This window comes from Dioscorea cayenensis, chromosome 19 (assembly GCF_009730915.1).
Source record: "Dioscorea cayenensis subsp. rotundata cultivar TDr96_F1 chromosome 19, TDr96_F1_v2_PseudoChromosome.rev07_lg8_w22 25.fasta, whole genome shotgun sequence".
NCBI lineage: Eukaryota > Viridiplantae > Streptophyta > Magnoliopsida > Dioscoreales > Dioscoreaceae > Dioscorea > Dioscorea cayenensis.
In genome coordinates this window covers 3,567,105-3,588,833 of record NC_052489.1, presented here as the reverse complement: position 1 = coordinate 3,588,833, position 21,729 = coordinate 3,567,105, and the positions used below count along the sequence as shown (strand labels likewise).

The 21,729-nt window shown below is 35.9% G+C and overlaps 2 protein-coding genes across 8 annotated transcripts; one reads left to right on the top strand and one right to left on the bottom strand.

Annotated features, from left to right (window-relative positions):
* The first annotated feature begins 1,341 nt into the window (after positions 1-1,341).
* LOC120250179 (derlin-2.2-like) lies at positions 1,342-4,226 on the top strand. Of its 7 annotated transcripts, XR_005532960.1 has the most exons (5): positions 1,343-2,408; positions 2,812-2,893; positions 3,539-3,592; positions 3,686-3,761; positions 3,954-4,226. XR_005532960.1 is itself a non-coding variant. In XM_039258967.1 (4 exons), the coding sequence occupies exons 2-4, from the start codon at positions 2,834-2,836 to the stop codon at positions 4,140-4,142; spliced, it is 303 nt and encodes a 100-aa protein (XP_039114901.1). In that variant the 5' UTR covers positions 1,350-2,382; positions 2,812-2,833; the 3' UTR covers positions 4,143-4,226. The 7 variants fall into 7 exon arrangements, 2 of the variants coding, with proteins under 2 accessions (XP_039114901.1, XP_039114900.1); XR_005532961.1 differs by having other exon boundaries at positions 1,342-1,793; positions 2,322-2,382; positions 3,539-4,226; XR_005532957.1 differs by having other exon boundaries at positions 3,539-3,761.
* Positions 4,227-17,446: 13,220 nt separating this feature from the next.
* LOC120250122 ((-)-germacrene D synthase-like) lies at positions 17,447-20,818 on the bottom strand. The gene is made up of 7 exons (XM_039258903.1): positions 20,563-20,818; positions 20,160-20,433; positions 19,700-20,075; positions 19,025-19,243; positions 18,750-18,888; positions 18,011-18,259; positions 17,447-17,888 (listed from the first exon to the last, which is right to left on the bottom strand). Exons 1-7 carry the CDS (start codon positions 20,734-20,736, stop codon positions 17,595-17,597), a joined length of 1,725 nt encoding a protein of 574 aa, XP_039114837.1. The 5' UTR covers positions 20,737-20,818; the 3' UTR covers positions 17,447-17,594.
* Positions 20,819-21,729: the final 911 nt, after the last annotated feature.

Here is a 21,729-nt window from a genome sequence, read left to right as displayed (position 1 = left end):
CCAATATCAAAAGCGAACTCGAGCTGTCATGAGCAGTTTGATTATTTGCCGACCCCTACCGCTAGCTCCCGACCCCGAAATATTAAATATTTAATTTAAATTTATATATATATGTTATATGTTATAAGTATCTAAATAAAAATTGAAAAAATCAATATACTTATTTAATTAGAAAATAATTAATAATTAAATGAGCATTAGTATAAAAATTAAATAAAATCCTAAACTTATATTAACTATATTGAATTTTTATTTTTGTTTTAAATTTTGCAAGTAATTTATTGGTGATTGTGTATGTTGTTATTTTGTGTTAGGTCGTAGTTGTAAATTTGTTTCTCAATTATTAAAAATTTTTATGGTATTTTTAGCAAATATTTTATAAATCTTATATTAAATAATAATAATATTTTAATTTATTAATGAGGACCGAAGAATCCCCGCACGGAAGGGACGGGTAAAAAAAATCCACGTATTCGGTTCGGGGATGGGATATAATTTCGAGGTTGGGACCTAGGCTGGAGAATATATTTCTCTATGAATTCCTGCCCAATTGATATTTCTACACTTAATAATTTAGCTGGCTCCACCACTGGACAACTGAATAATAAAAAATAGTAATATATATATATATATATATATATATATGTTCAGTTCTAAGTGGGTATAGGAAGTAAGAAAGTGGTTTGTCATTTCCTCTGTTTCTTTTTAATTTAAATTATTTTTGGACCGGTGGCCTTTTGAAATATTAGTATTAGGTTTTTAACATTACGTGTTTGTTTTAGAAAAGGATCTGTGATCAAACCCCCAAAACAGACGTAAAATGGGCAGATATGTGCTTATTAAACTGACTCTATACTTACACATCTTTGACACATACTCATCGCATCCATCACATCTTGTTAAAAAAATTTATTTTAGTCCTGCGTTTGATATATATATATATATATACATTCATCTCAAAACATAGAACAAATAAAATAAAGACGCACATGGGAAAACATAGAACAAATAAAATAAAGACGCACATGGGTGGGGATAATCAATTCCTGATCATTGTGAACACAACTGTGATTGTTTGTGTTTATCATATTTAGAAAAATAAATAAATAAAATAAAGACATTGCAGCATGAGGTTATTCTTTCTAAAGAATAATAAAATCCTGATAAATGTGATAAATGGTGAAATAGGTAGACTATCAAATCACATGCATGTTTTTTGAGTAATGCTATATGAGACGAACCAGTCACATGAACCAGCCACATGAATGATGTGGCTGGTGACGTGGCTGGTTTTCTCTTAGAATTTTTTTTTTCTTTTTTTTTTAAATTGTTTGATATACTCTCTCACTAACTATCACGTGCCTTTCTTGTACGTTGCCCTAATTCTCTCATCTTCCATCTCTCGCCGCCGCCGCTCCTTCTATGCTTGATTTCAAGGCGAGCAGAGCCCGGCGCATCCCTCCCGCCGCTCAGCCCTCCTCTCTCTACTACCCCACCGGGCTCCGACGCCGCTTCTTCTCTCTAGCCGCAGGAGTGATCGGCAGCCACACGACGGAAGCTGTTTCCTCTCTCTCGTCTTCTCTCTTTCTCGTATCTGGTCTCCCCGCTCTCGGTTCCTGGCTCCAATCTGCCACTCCCCTTCTCCTCTCTCCTGCACCAGCGATCCCAGTCGCCGTTTCCTCTCTGCTATGCCCCCGATCCCTGGCTGCCGCTCCCCTCTCGGTTCCCAGCTCTGGTCCGCTGCTCCCCTCTCGATGCCCTTGTCCGAGAAGGTCGGCTCACCTTGAAATCAGGTACAGAGGCAATGATGCCCTGAAAAACCTCTCGTGCCCTCATCTCTCTACAACGATGGCGTAGTAGCTTGGATGGCCTAGTAGGCAACCGCTACTCCTATTGTTGTAGAGGGAGAGGGAAGGGTGGGAGAAAATTTCCAATCTGAGCCTCTTTTTCATTCGCATGAATCCTTTTGATGTGGCTGGTTTGTGTAATTGGTTCGCTCTATATAGCATTACTCTTTTAGATGTTCTTCTGGCCATGATGATTTGCCCTATAAAAGAGTATGGAGATTGGGTGGTGTGGCAACATCAGTTGCAGCCCTTGATTTATCAATGTGAATGAATAGAGGGCAAGATCTGAGCCTATGATGTTCATTGTCTGAATTTTTTCTTGTCTTAAATTCAGTCTAATCTAGTTCTTGAAGCAGGAGCAGGAATGTACGAATTTCCTCCACATATTTGAGAAACTTCTGGGATGCCCATTCTGGACAGTATATTGAGGAGTATAAACAATGCATGGACTAATCAAGAAAATTTTAACTGCAGATCTAATGAATAGAAGGCAAGATCTATGAGGAGTATGAACTGCTGCTGAGTCTTCAAGAAGGTTGCAGTGACTTTTTTCATAAGATTGTAAGCAAGCAAGAACATTTTAATGCTAATATCCATGTACTTTGTTATTGCTGGTCTGCAAATCTAATCAAGTCTGCCTTTGCATTAGGTTTATTTCTCTGTTTATCTTTTTTAAATTGGTTAGGGTTATTTCTAGATGTAGGGGGTCATATTTTGACTTATTTATCTCAATATATGTCTTCTGTTGTGATTTTTTCCATATTGTACAAATGGAGTTGCGCCCAGCTTTCAATAACCTGGTTATAGAGAGTTACGTAATAGAGGGTTTGTTGACCTCACATAGGAACTATTTAATATTAAGACCTGATAAAAGCTACAATTTGCAACATGTTTCTCCAATCTAGAGAGCTTTTATTTGCTTTCTTTTCATTGAAATGTTCTTATGATGCCTTATATAATGCAGCTGAGCTATCTGTAACACCAAGATGGAAATTAACAAGTGGAAGAATCTTTTAAAGAACTATATTAAGAGCCAAGATGAAGAGGTACTTCTACAGTTCTACTCTTATTGGCATCGTTGATTAACATAATGGAGATCAATACTCTCAAATCATGTGCTGTTCATTATTTATAACTTTTTTCACTACCAAACTTGTTCACATTTATTTATGACTTTCATTTACTTGAACTTTTATCCCTCATTTATCTTGCCATAATGATAAACATCAGTTACAAGTTTTGTTTTGGAAATTTGTCCTTGTGAGAAATTTCTTTCATAGTACTATAATTTGTTGAATTGAGATACATTTCTTTAACTCCATTCTTAACATAAGTGATCAAAATACGAAATGATTCTGTTGTCGATGATTTTGTTCATACAGAAGAACAAATTATCAGTGTATTTATTTGTACCCATGTCATACATGCAGAAATTATTGTGTTTAGCATAGTACAGATTATTGATCTGTTGTGGAGGACATGTTACTTGAAAAGAAAAAAAAAATGTCGGTGTATTAATTTGTTCTTAAAAAAAATGTAATCCTGTTTGAAGACATTTATGATTTTTTCATTGTTTCATTGAAGTTGTTTAGTTTTAGTTTTAGTTGTGTTTCACTGATCATATTTTCATTGATGAAAGTACCTTCACTTATTCTTCTCTCATTTTGTTCTTGCATCTTCCCTCAATGCAGGTTCTTTTGGGCTTCTCTTTTCTCATGGGCACTAGTACATGGGTGGATATTCTGGTATGGAACTTAGACATTTCTGAATTTTTTTATTAAAAAGAAAAGGAAGACAGTTTTGACTTAATTTCAACTGATAAATCTGATGAAAAGCAGCTAACTATGCATCAAGCCATAATGTGGTTGTTCTGGTGATGCTAAATTGCTACTATTCTCTAATGCAAATATCAAGGTCATCTTCAGTAACATTTGAGCATTCATTATTTTTCTCAGGCTATAATGTGAGAAGTGAAGTGTTTTTCAGAAATTATGTTCTTATAAGCTGTTATGAAATGACTTACTGGTTGGCAAGAAAGTGATGTGTTCTTTTTAACTGAATATTGGAAACAATCACTTACCCAAATTTGTTTACCCCTGATTTTAGGGTATGATCGCTAGTCATGCTTACTATTACCTCGAAGATGTCTATCCAAAGATGACGGGCCATTGCCCATTGAAGACCCCTTCTTTCATCAAATCTCTATTTGCTGATGATAATGTTGTTGTGGCACAGCCAGAAAATGTGAGATTCGCCCCTCCAACACCAGAGCTTCATCAAGACTATGTACTCTAATGCCATAAGATCTTCTGCTTGTTGGCATGAACATCAGATGTTAAATGATATATATATATATATATAGATATATAGATATGTTTATATTCTTGGGTATATGATTGTTTTTTAATCTCCATGTCCTAATCCTTTTTAAAATCAAAATCTAGCATGCTTTTGTCGTATGTAAACAGCTAAAACTTAAGTTCTTAGCCATTCTTGTGCATATATGATTCGTGAAGGTAATAGGTTGTTTATAAACGTTGAATTCCTGGTCTTTGTGCAACGTATGAGTTGACGAGTGGGATTTTAGTCTCTACAATGTTGTCAGTAATGGGATTGGCTTGGATTTTATCAAATTCACCTGTATATAATTTCATGCAATGGTGGAAACAAAACACCTGTAATATTTATTTACATTAAGCCAATAAGTGTTATCAAACATAAAATTTCCTGCTTCGAAATCATAGGACAATATCATAAAATGGCCTTCAAACATAAAATTGTTTTCATCCTTCAAACAATATAGAACATGATAACCAACTAAAAGACCTTCAAACATAAAATTTCCTGCTTCCAAATCATAGGACAATATCATAAAATGGCCTTCAAACATAAAATTGTTTTCATCCTTCAAACATATATAGAACATGATAACCAACTAAAAGACCTTTAAACATAAAATTTCCTGCTTCCACTCATCATCCTTAAAACATAAAATTGTTTTCAAAGCCAATATAGAACATGAGAACCAACTAAAAGACCTTCATTACCAACAAAAGCATACCAACTATCTCATTGCTCAGAATACAAAACCTTGTGAGTTTCTCCTTCCACATTGTCAATCCCAAAACCTTGTGAACACAAACATGAACACAAAATTTCAGTTTTTCTTATCAACAACAAAGTATTGTATGCAAAAATAAATACATATGTCTTACAACTCACCTCAATCAGGGATCATTCCATTGGCTTGTAAAACCCAGATTAATCGATATAGAATTTGAATTCACCTAAGATAAGTTATTATAGTCCAACAAATCATTAAAAAAATTTAAATGATTGAAATACGTAATTTGGACATTAATGACAATTACAAGGGAATTACCACGCTCTCTTATGTGCAATGATCATCGTGTGCAACATCTCCTTTTGTTTGTGCCTTCTGCCAATAATAACATGGATGTCATAGACACAAAAAAAAGTGCATTGAAAAAAAACCAAAAGAAGTAATGAATATACTACATAAAAATACCTTCTTCTTGTTTCTAATTATTATTTCTTCAACTTTTGATTTCTTCCTTTTTAATGGCGGACGACCCTTATTCCTCACCTTCAAAGGAGTCAAAAAGTTTTGTTGTGGTGCATCATTTGCCTCCAATGACATACGTGTAAACTTTTCTGCGCAAGTTGTGTTGCCCATCAACTTCTCAATTGCCTCATCCACACATTTCATCAAGAAGATGTATTTGTCATTTGACTCTGCTCCAAGTTCTGCGGCTTTAGTAAAATGAGAGTACAATTTATTATATCGTTATTTCTCCTCACTTGTTTGTGGGTTATCATAACAATTTAGTACATATGTGTGCATGCGTTTGATGTCCTTCCTCCATCGTGGTAAAATATACCTAGAAGGAATGTCTTTCACATTCTTCTCAAGAAACACCTTGCAAATGTGCCTACATATAATCCCCATGAACTCGAACAACTGACAAGAGCATTTAATGTCAAATTCTTCTTCGTTATAGTAAACATTATATACGACTTGCTTTATAAATGCACATTCTTTCCCTTTGACAATGTCAGACACCTGAATTGAGCAGACTGCCCCATGTGAACCATTGAGAGTTAGATTGCAATATATCATTCCTCACAACTCATCTTGAAACAATTTAAAAATTTCATTTGTGTATGCTTCTTGTAGTTGCTTCTCAAAATAGCAATCATTGATCAATGGAAAGCACGAGTTAAACGAAGGAAAATCGGCTTTGTTCTTCTTCTCAATCTTGCTTTTTAAGGCATTATCATATTGCTCAACAAACTACTTAAGTGAAGTCGTTTGACCAACATAACCATCAAAAAATGCATTTACACTTTCACTTCTTTAAGTGGTAAACATTCCAGCCTAAAATATGCCTTTAACATATATAGAAGGCCAACGATCACGAATTTTGAATAGAGAATTCAGCCATTCATTTTTCTCAATGTTATAGTCCGCCATCATCTTCAAATATGTATCTTCAAAGTCATGAATATCCAATGCTTCATACGTGATGCGTTTCAAAATCTTCTTGATTGCTTTGTATTCATTTAAACCTCCAAGCTTCTCAGGAACCTTCTTCATGATATGCCAAAGGCAAAGGCGGTGATGGGAATTTGGAAAAACCAATCTAACTGCACCTTGAATAGCCATACACTGGTCTGTAATAATTTCTTTAGGAGCCTTGCCTGACATACACTCCAGCCAAGTTTTAAAGTGCCAAACATATGTTTCTGTATTTTCCTTTGACAATAAACCACATCTAAACAATACCGTCTGTCTATGATGATTTACACCGACAAATGGAGCAAATGGCATATCATACTTATTCATCAAGTATGTTGTGTCAACGGAAATTACATCACCAAAAGCTTCATAAGAAGCTATAGACCTCGCATCCGACTGTGGGATCGAAAATATGCGTCTGGCATCATGAAGAAGACACCATACAGCATATCGAAGCACAAATATCATATTTGTTTTGTGTGGGTTCTTTCAGTCCTAATAGAGGCAAGCCTCTATTATTAATTACCCCAGATTAGAAATCTTAGGAACCTCCGATTAAGGGCAAGAGTACAAGTAAAAGCATGAAGACTTTGCAAATTATAAATCTTGTCATTTTATTATATAAGCATATTTATTACATCACTTATATATATGCACATATATATATATATATATATATATATATATTATTTATATATATATATATATATTATTTTTTTTATCTCTGCCGCGGTTTGTGCCTTGTCATTGCATTGCCTGCCTTGTTGCCATTTTGAGATATATATCTCATTGCTTTGCCTTTACAATTTTTTTATGCCATCTGTCTCAAAATGAATAAGTCACCACTCGCACGTGCCTTATCACCGCATTGCATGTTTCATTGTGTCTAATTCTTTGTAGTTGCCTTAAAATGATTATTTTTCACTCCCATTTTTTAATGGATATAGGGTGTTTATACTTGTCCTGTGCATGGTGGGAACTCCCTTATTTCAATGCTTCTTTAAACATGCCTTGAATATCCATGCTCTTCTCTTTTTTTATCAACCCTGAAGGTCCATAACTATTAATAACAGTAGGGGCTCTATAAGTCATTAGTGCAAATTTCAAACCCTTGTTTGATGATCATCTGCAACACTACAAAATCCTTGTAGCTTCATCAAGAAATAAGAACTCTTTCCAAACAGAATAAATGGCACTACCCTGCACCTACCACTTCATCAATTTCAAGGTGCTCTGCCCGTCCTGCATATTTTTTTGGATTTTATTACCCTCACACTCCATTTTAATCTCGTATGATGATGGGACTCTTCTTATTTGTTTTTTTATTTTTTTATATTTTTTTATTATTTTATTATTATTTTTTATTCCTTAACAAATAATGCATGCTATTACATGTATCTCTTTTGTTCTTTTGAAATACATTTTCGTCATGCATGTATGCAGGCCCTCTTTTATATATATATATATATATATATATATTTATTTATTTATTTATTTCATACACGTCTGCATGCATGGTTCCCATTCAATATTTTTTTATTTTTTTTATTTTTTATTTTTTTATTTTTATTTTGCCACTATGCATGTTTCTTTTATTTATTTATTTATTTTTTTCATGCATACTTCATCATCATTTTTCATGGGTGCATGCTTTATCAATTTTTTAAAATGGCGGGCCCCACGTGCTTCTCATTTCTTTTAAGACCTTTTTTTTAAATGATTAATTTTTTTATTTCATGCATGTATGTGTGCATGGTTTTCAATTCTTAAAAAAAACTTGGGGTGCACAGTTTTTTTAACAAGCTTGAGCATGAATCTTAAGAAAAGAAAATAACGGCCAGCTCAGATTTTTTTTATTTTTTATTTTATTTATTTTATTTTTATTTTAACTATAAGATAAAGAGGAAAAAGTCATAAGTCTGATAAGACATGGTGTGGACCACATGAGCATGGCTTAAGTAAATAATTAACATAATAAAAATAATGAACAGGTTGTTGACCAGCATGTACCACTTGAAACTGGAAAAAAGCAACAGGATGCAGATGTCCAATTTTCTGGGGTCTTGCCGATTCTTTGGACAAGGATACAACTCAAAGAACCATGTAGAACACCTAGGATCTTTCAGATGAGCTACTTTTTGACTTGTTCGTGATGCCTCGAAACCCCTTATTGGGTTCCATGTGCCCCAGGTTTTATCTGCCACTCCATCTTAGAAAGTTGGTCTTTGGGCCCTAAACCCAACATCATTTGGATTGATTCTTTCCTTCCCGACCCACAAACCTCATGATTAAAGAGTAGAAAAGAAGAAGATCTAGAGGATTCTGAACTGGTAGTGCCTATTCTTGACTTGCCGGAGCAGGAAGGAGAGGTCTATCCCTCATTAGGCAATCTTGATACACTAGTGACCGTGGATGTAGAATCTAATCGGGTTAAGGATCCTGTCCCTCAATATGATGATGGTTCTAGCAGCCCTGTTCAACAGGAATCTTCTATTCAGAGATGAAGCCATAGATAAAAGAAGACATTGTCTAGATGGAATGAAGAGGCAGGATACCTGACCCACCCTCTACGCTCATCTAGGAAAAAAGGGTCTAGCCTCTGACCTGATGGTACGCCAGTTGACCCTCTTTTAATTTCAGCTTGGACTAATATTCAAAATGAATAATATTCTGCTGCATGTGGCATTATTTGGATAACAATCATAATCACAAGTCTTCTTCTTTTGATCACATTAAATACTTAGAGTCCACTAGAGTTGACCAGTCAAATGCTCAGCCGAGTCCTCCTAGGGGATCCGAATAGGTTTGGTGCTTATGAACATTATAACCTGGAATGTTAGGGGCTTGGGTAGGCTAGCCAGAAGGCACATAGTTAATTATTTTCTAGACATCTACAAAGGGTGACATCGTCTGTATTCAAGAGTCAAAATTAGCAATGGTGGACCCCGTGGTTTGGCAAGGCATAGGTGGTTTTAATTTGGACATATTATGTTTCACCCCAGCTCGTTGGTTCTCTGGGGGGATGATTATTGGATTGAAAGGGGCCCTTTTCTGGGGCTCTCTTATACCTATAAGTGAAATTCACCAACCAGTCCAACCAGCACAACTGGCTGTGAGCCTTACTTTACGGACCTATTGCCTAGTCTAAGAAAGCCGATTTCTACAAGGAGATTAGGGACTATAGCCCTACCTCTAATCTTCCTTGGATTATTTGTGTGGACTTAAATGCTATCTTCTTGGTTTAGGATGAAAATTCTAGTCATCCAAACTGGGAAGACATCCAAAATGCCTAGAATTTACTAAGGGACCTCAACTTGATCAAACCTCTAATGTGGGGTGATCGATTCACTTGGACCAATAGGCAAGTTAACCCAGTGTGGGTCAAGCTTAACAGCTTTCTGGCATACCAGGATTGGCTTCTACTCTTCCCCAGAGTTTAGCAAGTTTGCCTTCCCTATTTTAATTAACTCAGACCATATCCCAATCTGCCTAAAATGTGGCGAGCACTCTTTCAAACCAAAGCAATTCAAATTTAAGGTAGTTTGGGGCTCCCATGATGGGTTTGATGATTTACTCCGTGGTTGGAGAATGAGACTTACTTTGTTGGTTACAGCGCCTTTTTATTAGCAAAAAAACATGCCTGGCTTAAAAAAGCCTGAAACTCTAGGTGAAACACACCTTTGGTGCTGTCAGAGAACACAAATAGGATATTATTCACTCCCTCGAAACCCTCGACATCTTCTAGATCACAAAGTCTCTCTCCTTTGGAGATCTCTCAAGAAATCGAGCTCAACCAAGCTCTAAGCTTGATCCTCGATCAAGAAGTGATTTATTGGAGACAATGCTCGTGTGCCATTTGGCTTAAGGAAGAAGATGCTGACACCCATTTTTTTCACAACTTCATGAATGGACGATGCAATAGGAACTTGACTGATCAGGTGTCCAATGATGGCATTACTTACACTGGTCACAGGGAATTGGATCCAAACGCCATAACTAGTTTTGTTTCAATCAGGCAAGGCTCTTTTCTTCTAAGACTGCAATTGACCTCTCTTTCTTATAAGTTCCATTCTTCGATGATCAAATCAAGGTGGCCAGCTTTGACTTGGGTACCGACAAATTAGGAGATTGTTATGGACGGCGTGAGAAATCTTTGTAATGGTTCTTACTCTCATTCCGTGAATCTTGAAAGAATTAACTATGCAAATATCATCCTTTTCCCTAAATCCCAAACCTCACTCTCTGCTTTACATTTTTGACCAATCAACCTGATTAATTCCTCACTGAAAATCATCTCTAAAATTATGGCTACCAGTCTATCAAAGGTGATTGATAAATTGATTGACAATTCCTAATCTGCCTTCATTAAGGGCAAACACATTTCACACAATCGCCGAGGTGGAGGTTACTTTTAGCCTCGAATTACTTAAGGTGAGAGGCTTTGGACCGTGTTTGATCCACTGGTTGTAGTCATTATTCAACTTGACTAAAGCTTCAATTCTCTGGAATAGATCTCCATGTGGTTATGTATGCTACAGATGGGCCCTCAGACAAGGCGACCCTCTTTTGCCTCTTTTATTTGTTTTGGCGGCAGATGTTCTTAGCACTATGTTCACCCACGTGCTGACATCCAATGTGCTCTATGGGGCCACCCAGATAATCTGGGGCAGGTCTGTCATCTTCAGTATTCCGATGATCTCATCATCCTTTATGCTGGAGGTCGTAAGGACCTGCGAATCATTAAAATCATTCTTTACCTTTTTGAAGGAATTTCCGGGCTTGCAATCAACTTTAACAAGACATTCTAGGCAGAGTTCCTTATTCTAGCCAGTTATCCAACCCTTGCTCTTGTCTTTTCAACTCTGCACTCAATTGGTCATTATTAATGGTACTTCTACTCTGTTCTAATTTGACAACTGGTACGTTGGGCAGTTCCTGAACCATATCTAGCCTTTCTTCGCCAATTCCGTGACACCTTTTAGCATGGTTCAAGAGTATTTAAGCTTCTTCCAAACTTTCCTTCCTAATGCAAATATAGTTCTGGAAGATGTTCAAACCTAACTTAAATTGCATACCATTGATGTATCCGATTACAAAACTTGGAAGCTTAACCCAAATGGGCAATTCTCTATCAAATCATTCTACAAGTTCCTGAGTGATAGGGGGACATGATGCACTATAACCCTCATCATTTTCAAATGCCCCTATCCTCATAAGATCAATGCGTTACTCTAGCTAGCCTAGGATAACAAAATCCTCACTATGGATACCTTATTTGCCTGGGGTTGCAACAAACTTGCAAAGGCCACCTGCACCCTTTGCCACATTGGTATCAAATTAGGGGATCACCTTTTCTGCAATTCTCAAGTTGTTGTCTCTGACTAGAATTATTTTGCTTAAATTCTTGGTTTCCAAAGTACCCCTTTATCTAGTTCTGACTTGTGAAGGCATTGGCTCAGGGGTTTGAGTGTGGTACTTAGGCCTGTGTGTTTTTTATTTGCAAGGGCAATTATTTGGCTTCTTTGGTTAGGAAGAAATGGTTGCATTTTTAATTTGGCTTTATTGTCATTATCTTCTTTATGTCTAACAGTCTGCTATATGTTTCTATTGTGGGTGGATGCAGTTCCTAGTGTGAAGAGGCAAAAGCTTGAGGATCCCTTGGTTGTGGTTAGATGATGTATCATGTTCTCATGGCCTTCTACGCATGACGAGTGTTACCCTGATGATAGCCACGACAATACCACTAGCTAGTGTGTCCTTCCCTTGGCCACTCTTTTGCTAGGTGAGCGGCCCGCCTATAGCAGCTTTTGTTCGTTCTTTTTCAAGATTTGGTTTTGGGCCTGTTTTATCTTCAAGCCATGGCTCATGGTGGTGTTGTTTCTGTTTTATCTATACTCCACTTTTTGTGGACGCCTCCAGGGTTTTGTTTTTAATGGTTGTTTTGTGTTTGTTGTTGTCCATGTTTCATCTCCTGTTTTGTTGGTCTTGTTCTCTTTGAGTTTTGCTTTTGTTTGTCAGTTTGTACTCTTACATTTTTGTTTAATGCATTTGTGCTTTATCCACTTTATCAAAAAAAATTTATATATACAAATTTCTGTAATCATTTTTTCATTATATGTAAAAATGAAAAGAATATTGAACTGCCCAATTTATAAGCAATTTATGCTAGTGAACTTATAGGTACTTATCTTTTGAGGTAATCAATGCAATAGAGCTCTCCATCCTTGAGTACTTCATGTTCAAGTTCTCCCATTGTCTGATATATTGCAAGGAAAATTGGTCATAGACATTCCTCCATCTCATCAGTGGCCTTTAAGTCCCACCTACATTTACATAGTTGCAATTAAGCTTGTGGGCTAGTTTAATTACTAATTTGATATGGAAGAGAAGTGAACAATATAACTTTTATCGTAATGTATAATTTATGCTCAGTAAGTAGATGATGATAAAGTTTTTGTTATTTGAATTGTATTAGTAAAATGTTGGAGCTCAACCATTACGCCATAGGAATCATATATATCATCCATAACGGAAAGCATAGCTATCACCTTTACCATCATCATTCTGGCTCTTAAATAATGGGGCTCAAAATATACCCCTAATATCTAGAATTATAGTTATACTATCCTATCTCTAGAAAATGTAAGCTTTGTTGGTGCACCTAGATCTTTCTACGACATGTATTTGCAATAGAATACTGGAATATAACCAATCAAAATTGTGAGATTGGCAAACTGCGTGATAAGTTTTTGATGTTTAAATTTTGATTTAACTCAAGCATTTATGTTGTTATTTTGTAATTTAGCAATTAACCTAAAAGCCAAAATTGTTTGATAAGCATTAATCCTCTAAAATTATAGTTTATGTTAGAGAAATATACCTTTATGTATAATGTATATGTATGTATACCTTATATCTACCTGTCCATACGTACTCTTGCATACTCTTGTATCTATTTTTTGGGTTGTTGCCTAATGAATCATTGCTTCTTCTCACATTATCTTATATGGTATCAGATGCAAGGCAATGATCTTGCCGCGTTCTCGTCGGACTTCAATCCAGATTGTTGTAGGTCTAAGAATTTGCCAATTTCATCTACTCTTTGTTGTCTTTTCGCCGATCTGTTTTTTTTCGCCAGACTTCCTTCTGAATTATCGTAGATCCCTATTTGTTTGATTTTCATCAGATCTATGCCAACTTCATTGGTTTTGTCTACTTCACCGAACTACATCCTTCGCCCACCAGCCCGTCGCCCAGCTACTACTACTCACTGGCTTAGTCTTCATCTCACCTGATTTCTTTTTTGCCTCCCAACTGTCTCGTCCATAACAACAACAATATCTATCATCGATTGGTCGATCACTCTTCGCTAACTATGACCGCATACCAACAACAATTTCTTGGTGCCGCTTCAACTTCTTGCCCGGGCAACCTCATCGCCACTTGCGCTAGTGCAAGCAACTCTGCTCTATCACCAGGCCAATGCAACTTATTCATCTCTATCCTCCGACACCCACACTACAAATTTTCTAGCCGACTAATTCCAAGCATTTCAATTATCTATAGTGTCCTTCAATTTTTTTGGCTGACCAATTCAATCACCTACAGTGATATTCCAAAAAAAAACCATCTTGACGTTCTCCAACCCCACCATATCAGTCACGAGAATTTAAATTTTAAGCATACATTGATGCAAAGTAACATACAGTAGCCTTATTACATAGTGACTTGATTGCACAGTGATATACAGTGATTTGATTGCACAATGGCACGGTGACAAGAGTTAAAAAACAAAAACAAATAGCCTCTTCTTCATCTTCTCTGGGATTTTTTGTCGTGTGCCATTACTGCAAGTGTTTTGGACATATGAAGAGTCATTGTCCTAAGCTTCAACGATGACAGTAGTAGTAATCTCACCCTCTGCCTTATTCTTCTATTATCTTGATAGGGACGCAAGTGTACATGCCAATCGCATAATAAAGTGCGCATAAGTGTAGTGTTGGTCCACAAGGACGAAAGTGAATGCTAGTAATAACTCTAAACCAGAAAAATAGCCTACATGATCGAATGTTGTGTATGCACAAAAGCAAAAAATATAGGAAAAAATGGGAAATAATCGGAGAGAAGTCAAGGTAGAAAATGATGTCCATGCATAGCATCACTCTAGGGTTATGAAGTATATGGCAAAGGTTGTCTAAACATGCAATCCTATTTGAACTGAAAGGTTTCTAGAATTATACTAAACCCCGATTTCTCAAGCAAAGAATAACTAATTAGGTGCAGAGTTGATACAGATATCCACACAATCACATTAGCACTCTATGAAACCTTATTGTGGGTTAATGACATTCTCTTATATAGATAATCTTCCCAAGAGAGAGGGATTACCCCTAATCTGAAAACAAATTAGAAATGTAATTTCTCCTAAAATCCACTCCACATGATTGCAAAGAGCACAAAAATTATCACTAACCCACTAAAAAGGATTGCAAGAGACAAAGTCTCCAAAGTACCCTATCCGAGGTGTACTCACTATCCTCTCAAATTGCAGCAAGTCTATGCTTGGTGGGAATTTCTTCTAGTCATGTAGTGATACCAAACATGATAACTAGGCTTTCGCCTCGTTAGAAATCAAGCATTCAATCACACAATTAGACTTGAATAGATATGATTGCTATTAGGAAAACAATTAAAGCTTCAAAGATCCAACAACCAATGTCAAAAGTATAAAGCCTAGAGTTCAGCTATGTCCAAACATCTACAAATTAGCCCTCCATTAATGGAGGACAAGCATTCAAGATACAAATAATGGAGGAAAACATGAAATCCATGAAAACCTCCTTTTAATACCTAGGATGAAGAATTATCGAAGAAGCTTCCACGCACTCCGCAAGATGAGCTTGATAGCTACAATCTTAAATCCCCTTGGAAGTAGATCCGAATCCCTCTCCAAATTGCTCCTAAAGTGCAAGAGATTCGTCTCTTTTCTTCCTTAACCTCGCCTCCAAGAATCGCCCCAATAGAATACAAAGATGGAATAGAGAATGCCCTAATTATCCTCATAAGTTCTATTTATACCAGACTACTTAAGGCCATAAAAAAGCTGGAGAAAATGGTCGTGAGCCTTAGGGGAACGCTTACGACTGTAAGCCACATCTGTAAGGTCTTCTATTGTGTTACAGTCCAACATACGGCCATAACAGCTGGACCATAAACTACACTGTTCTTCTTGCGACCGCCTTTATGGGAGTAAACTGTGTTTGTAAGCTCCTCTGGATGGTCCTTACGGGCATCCTTACGAGCGTAAGCCTTACCCATAAAGTTCTATGAATTGGATCTAAATCCTTCTTACGGGCATAAGAATGCCCGCAAAGTTCTTTGAATTTGACTTACGGCTGTAAGCTGCCCGCAAGCCACCCAGTTTACCTTGTCCTTAATATAATAATGTCAAAAAAGCTGCAAACTCATCATTTTGGGTCTAGAATGCTTCCTTTGGCTCTCACTCATCTTTAAGCACTATCCTAAGCCTATTTAATACAAACCACACTATATTTAACATTGAATTCCACAATATGACTCTAATACATGTCAATTGAGTGTACAAATTGATGTGAAATACATGAATATTGTACACTCATCAGTCCTTATCCATTTGATGCTGAGAGAGCTCCATCTTCTTTGTTTAGGGTGCAGAATGCTTCTTTTGCTTCCCTCTCATCATTACGTGCTGCCCGAAACATGAGAATATAAAGCACACTATGTTTATCATTGTATTCCACAATATGCTTCTAATACATGCCTAATAAGTGTACAAAATGATATAAAATAAGAGAACATTGTACATTCATTAAAAGGAAGAAAGGGGAAAAGTTTCTCAGAGGCTTCTCTAACAATCCAGCAAGGAGGAGGGGATCATTTACCATCTAGGACACCATTAAAGCCGTCAAGAAGCATCTTTGGCAGTGTTTGTGGAAGATAGGTGGGAAGTTCATCAGTATCCCAAGGCCGAGAAGACAGAAAAAGGGGGTTTTCTATGTTTTTATTTATTTCACTCGTAACTATTGGATTGTATGACTATTCTCCTTTAATGGAAAACAAACTTGTTAGCGTTTGGGCGTAGATGAAACCTAGGATTTACATTTTGATTGACATTGGTTGTAGATTTTGAATGCTTTCATGTGATTGATTAATTACAATCTTTTGTTGTTGAATTCAATTGTGTGTTTCCATTGCCTTGGATTCTATTATAGTAAAAGTCGAGAATTCATGATTGATGTACTTGTGTAATGAATCGAAAGATCCACCTAGTATAGGCATGCCTCAATTGAGGGGGATCACAAGTCCACTTAATAAGGAACTTTGAGGGTTAAGATTTCTCCTTTCATGATCCTTCCGTGTTTGTATAGAATTCCTTGTGTAATACAATTATAGGGAGTAAGCTTCAGGAAGAGATTCCAATTTTTACTTTGTATGGGAATAGGGGCAATTGCTTCGAGAGAAGAATTGTCTAGTTCTTTGAATTTGTGCTTTCTCTTGAAAGAGTTCATAGAGTGTACTGTGGGCATAGAATGGTCTGTATCAGCGCCATATGGGACCAGTTACTATTCATCTTAAGAAAGGGGTTAGTATGTATTAGGAACTTTCTCTCAGTTCAACTAGATTGCAAGATTTTGTGCAACCATTGTCTAGGACCTACCAAACCCTAGGGAAGTCTATGCCCGCACACCTTTTCTTTATACCTGTTTCGCCGTATTTTCTTTTTGTGTATCTGATTTTTAGTTTTTACTTCGCATTTATAGTCCACTAGTTTAATTATGTTAATTGCCAGGTTTAGAGTTAGTATTAGTATTCTTTAGTTTCCTATGGATCGGTAACCTTACTTCACATCATTCTATATTATTTGACCGGCATGTACACTTGCATACAACAGGTGACTTCAATCCCTATCAATTATAAAACCAATTTTTATTTCATGACAATTATCTAGTCATCACAAAAATGATTTGAGTTTAAAAAAAACCTATATATATATATATATATATATATAAAGGGCCGAAAATTGGTTTGCAAAGAAAAAAAAACCTTATATTGATCCTAAGTGTGATAATGAAAATGCCTTCTTCCTCATGGGAAAGAATCATTGCAGTAGGCTTAATTATACAATGCTGGACTAGGGTATGGATGACGTTTTACAACAAATTCCAGCTTCAACATAATATTGGTTGAACCAACAATAATGAGATGGAATTTTTCAATAAACTTGGCTGAGTATATCCATCTGTATTTTTATACATGGTTTCCATCATACTAGCAAGATTAACGAATCTGGCAAGCAGAGCATATGGTATAGTTAGATGTAGGCACTCTTGATTAACGTCCTTCCATGCATCCTCCACCATTTGTAACAACCTTTCTTTTGCCTCTTCCAATGAGTCTCCAAACTCATTCATGCAGCAATGAATTGTTGAAACAACATGGTTTCTCTCCATCTTATTATCGATCTATGTAAGGCACATCAAACAAAAGTTACAGAAATGAGTAGATTTTTAAGGTAAAATAATTGAAAGCTTAAGAGCTTTTAATTTTAAACAAGTTGTTTTTCTGAGATTGAATTCATGCATACCTCATAACCCACAACATCATCCATGAGCCTAGAAATCTTGCTTATATCTTTGCTAATTTGAGGAAAACTTGTGGCCCAGTCAAATGACTCCTTCCCTGCTATTTCTCCCATACCGAGGAATGAGGCACATGCAATAGCATGGTAACCAGTAGTCCTTATCGACAGCTCCAGATGTTCAGCCAGTGATGGTAAATAACAATCATCTCTCCATTTGGCTTCTTCTAGCCATGCAATAGTCATCTTTTCAAACTGCCAAAACCAAAATAAAGTTAAACCTTATTTTTTGGATGGTTATAAAAGGGATATTCTCCTCTTATTTGTGGCATTCTTTTCTGAAGCCCGAGGATGTACCGCTACATTGGTAAAAGTAATACATGATCATTATGAATATAACTTTGGGTTTCATATCCTATAAAAATTAAGCTCATAATACATTTGAATTGCAGCTAACACTCTTAACTAGAATCAAGCAGAAAACCTTTTTAGTTAAAAAGTGCAATTCTTCATGCAATGAAGACAAATCACGCGCATAAAGGGGTTTAGCCTGCTACAATTTATTATGTTATGAAATTGTTAGGGATGAAAATAGTCATCAATATTTATTTGCATGGTGTAATTATTTTGATCATCTTTGAATATATTTTTGCAATTATTTTTTAATTATATGTAAACATGAAAAAAAAAATATTGATAGGCATGCCCAATTTATTAGCTATTTACACTAGAAAACTCATTGTACTTCTCTTCTGAGGTAACCAATGCGATAGAGCTTGTCATCCTTGAGTACTTCATCTTCAATTTCTCCTATTGTATGATATATGGCAAGGAAAACTACTTGTATACATTCCTCCATCTCATCAGCCGCCTTTAAGTCCCACCTGCATTTACATACTTGCATAAAGCTTGTGAGGCTGGTTCAATTAATAATTTTATATGGAAGAAAAGTGAACAAAATAATTCTAATCGTCATGTATAATAAGTGTTAGGTGTCTGCAAGATGATAAAATTTCTGACCTTTGAATTGCATTAGTGAAATGTAGGAGCTCAGCCATCGTGCCATAGGAATCATAAATATCATCCATAAGGGAAAACATAGCTAACACCTTTACCAACATCAACCTGGCCCTTGAATAATGGGGCTCAAAATATACGCCTAATATCCAGAAGTAGAGTTCTACTATCCTATCTCTAGCAAATGTAAGCTTTGTCGGCACACTTAGATCTTTCCACCACCTGTATATGCAGTAGAATTCGCCAATATTAACCAATCAAAATTGACAATTTATTGATAAGTGATGCAAACTGATAAACAATGGCACTACCAGAAACCAAATTTTATCCATTGTTCCAAATCCAGTCCCTCATGGGCTGCTTAAAAGCTAATAGACTTCAATGAAAAAAGAGCCTTTCAAGAGGTTGCACATTTCAGAAAGTGGTTTATCATTAAGATTTTAAGATAAAAACAGAGCATATCCAGCCCAAATAAGTCGGTGCTTGGCTTCTGCCACTACCTTTTGCTTCAAAATTTGTTACACAAAAAAATAAATAAATATATATAAATAAAATCAAAATTATGAGTTAAATTATGCACTTATGTTGTACTATTTTGTAATTCGCCAATCTCAAAGACACCAGTGTATAATAACCATTAGTCTTAATTCTAAAATCATAGTTTATATGACCACTTACATGCTGATCATTTTGACCTCCTCTCTATGAAGCAATTGCAATATATGAAAATCAAGCTTTGCAAGCTCAAGCACCACATCATTCCTTGTTTCAATGTCTTCTTCATAAATGGCTATGTATAACCTGGCATTCAATCTACTCATTCTCCTTCTCAAAGGTGTCTCCAATGCATGCTTAACTTTTCGTGCTAGCCTTGGTCCTATATGCTTCGCAAGAGACTGCAAATGGCTTCTTGTGAAATCAATGGCTTCATCCAACCGATCCTCTCCAGGGATTCCAAGGTAAGCTGCTTCATACAGGCTTAACAAACCATTCAAATCATTACTCATTTCTTCTTTGAACTTTCCTTTGTCATTTATAAACTGGTTGAAGACATCTGCAATATATATGCATATTGATATATAAATAAACTCATAAGACAAAGTTCATGACAAAATGATGAACATAAATATATAAATACCTGGTGGTACATAATAGTGATGTTGTCGTAGTAATCTAAACTGAAGAGCAACAAAATGAAGATCGTCGTCGCTATATGAATGCTGTTCAGATGAACTAGTAGTATTAATGAAGCATAACGCTTCATTGATCTCTTGTTCAAAGTGATAAGCCACACCAAGGCGTTGGAGTGCATCAATGAGTTGCATCTCCTCTCTCATTGAACCCTTTGCATCCTTTAGCAAAACCTTTACATCCTCAACGAGTACTTGCACTCTTTGTTTTATTTGTTCCTCCTGGATTCGTGTATATATATATATTAATTTTTTTTTTTTTTGTTAAAATAGCAAGTGAAATTGTGGCATCCCTTTGTTCATCGGTTTATCACTTTTTTAAAAAATAAAAAATAAGAAAGTATGGTATGCCTGATGTGTAGAGGGTAATGAAGGATTTGTGATGAAGTAATCCCCCCAAACAGATGGATGGAACTTTGCAGTGGGACGAACAACCACATCTTCATTCTTTGCAACCTTGAAACACGGCTCCGTTGTAGTAGTACGAATTACTTTAGGAGGAGGGCCACTGTTCACAAGCTCCATTTGTATTTGACGCCTATATATGAAAGAGAGAGATAAAGAGAAAGAGATAGAAAGTAGGTATGTGTGCTCGAGTTATAACACAAGCTTCCACACTTATTTATAAGTAATTTGTTTATAAATAATTTCATGTTAAATAAAAGATCTATTTAACATGTCTGAGGTGGAGGACAGTTTATGGTGTACTGCCACGTGTTGGAAAATGGTACATATCTTTATTATCAAATATTTGAAGAAGGAAATCAAGCTGATGCATTATTGAAAAAATATGAAAGACAACCAAGTAGGTGCACATCCCAAGATCAAATAGTTGAGCATTATAATTATTTGCTAATGTTTCTTCTTGCTCTAATAAACAACCGCAATTTCTCAGCCACGGAAGTGAGACTTCTTTTGGATAATTGATCTAGCCATTTTGTGATTATTTCTTTGTAATAAAGAATTTTGATAGAATAGTCTTACTTATCATACGAAAGAAAAATAACTTGTTTATCTAGAAGAAAACTAATTTGTTTATGTATACAGATTCACGTCACATGTACATTAAAAGAATATTCCACTTTATTTTTTAAAAAAATGGAAAAATCATCATTTTATTTAAATAAAAAACCCAGAGAGCACATACAACAAAGAAACTGAGTCACCAAAGGTGAAACCCAATAAGAACAAAAAGATTCACAAAACCACACCACAACAAAAATGAGGTGCATCATTCAATAGGAATGAAGCACACTAAAACAGAAGAAATTATATAGGACCTGTGTCTTACGGGGTGGGGGATTTGCCTCACTTTCCCGAGATGGCGAAAGCAAATTGGAAGTATGATCTTTGTGAATCCAAGCGACAACTTAATAAAAGATGAGTCCTCCCTTCAACGTTTGTGTTACAGAGAACGCAAGTTCTAGTGGAAATTATATTACATCTCCGGCGATCTAGATTTTCCTGGGAGAGGATTTTGTCATGGAAAGCAAGCCAGAAAAAGCTTTTACTTTGAGA

Excerpts from the sequence above, each read along its gene's own strand:
- LOC120250179 (XM_039258967.1), top strand. The coding sequence starts at position 2,834 with ATGGAAATTAACAAGTGGAAGAATCTTTTAAAGAACTATATTAAGAGC. Across the intron at positions 2,894-3,538 it reads TTAAGAGCCAAGATGAAGAG|GTTCTTTTGGGCTTCTCTTT; the intron begins GTACTTCTACAG and ends CCCTCAATGCAG. Across the intron at positions 3,593-3,953 it reads GTACATGGGTGGATATTCTG|GGTATGATCGCTAGTCATGC; the intron begins GTATGGAACTTA and ends CCCTGATTTTAG.
- LOC120250122 (XM_039258903.1), bottom strand. The coding sequence starts at position 20,736 with ATGGAGCTTGTGAACAGTGGCCCTCCTCCTAAAGTAATTCGTACTACT. Across the intron at positions 19,244-19,699 it reads GAGGTCAAAATGATCAGCAT|GTGGTGGAAAGATCTAAGTG; the intron begins GTAAGTGGTCAT and ends CTGCATATACAG. Across the intron at positions 18,260-18,749 it reads TTGGTTACCTCAGAAGAGAA|TTTGAAAAGATGACTATTGC; the intron begins GTACAATGAGTT and ends TGGTTTTGGCAG.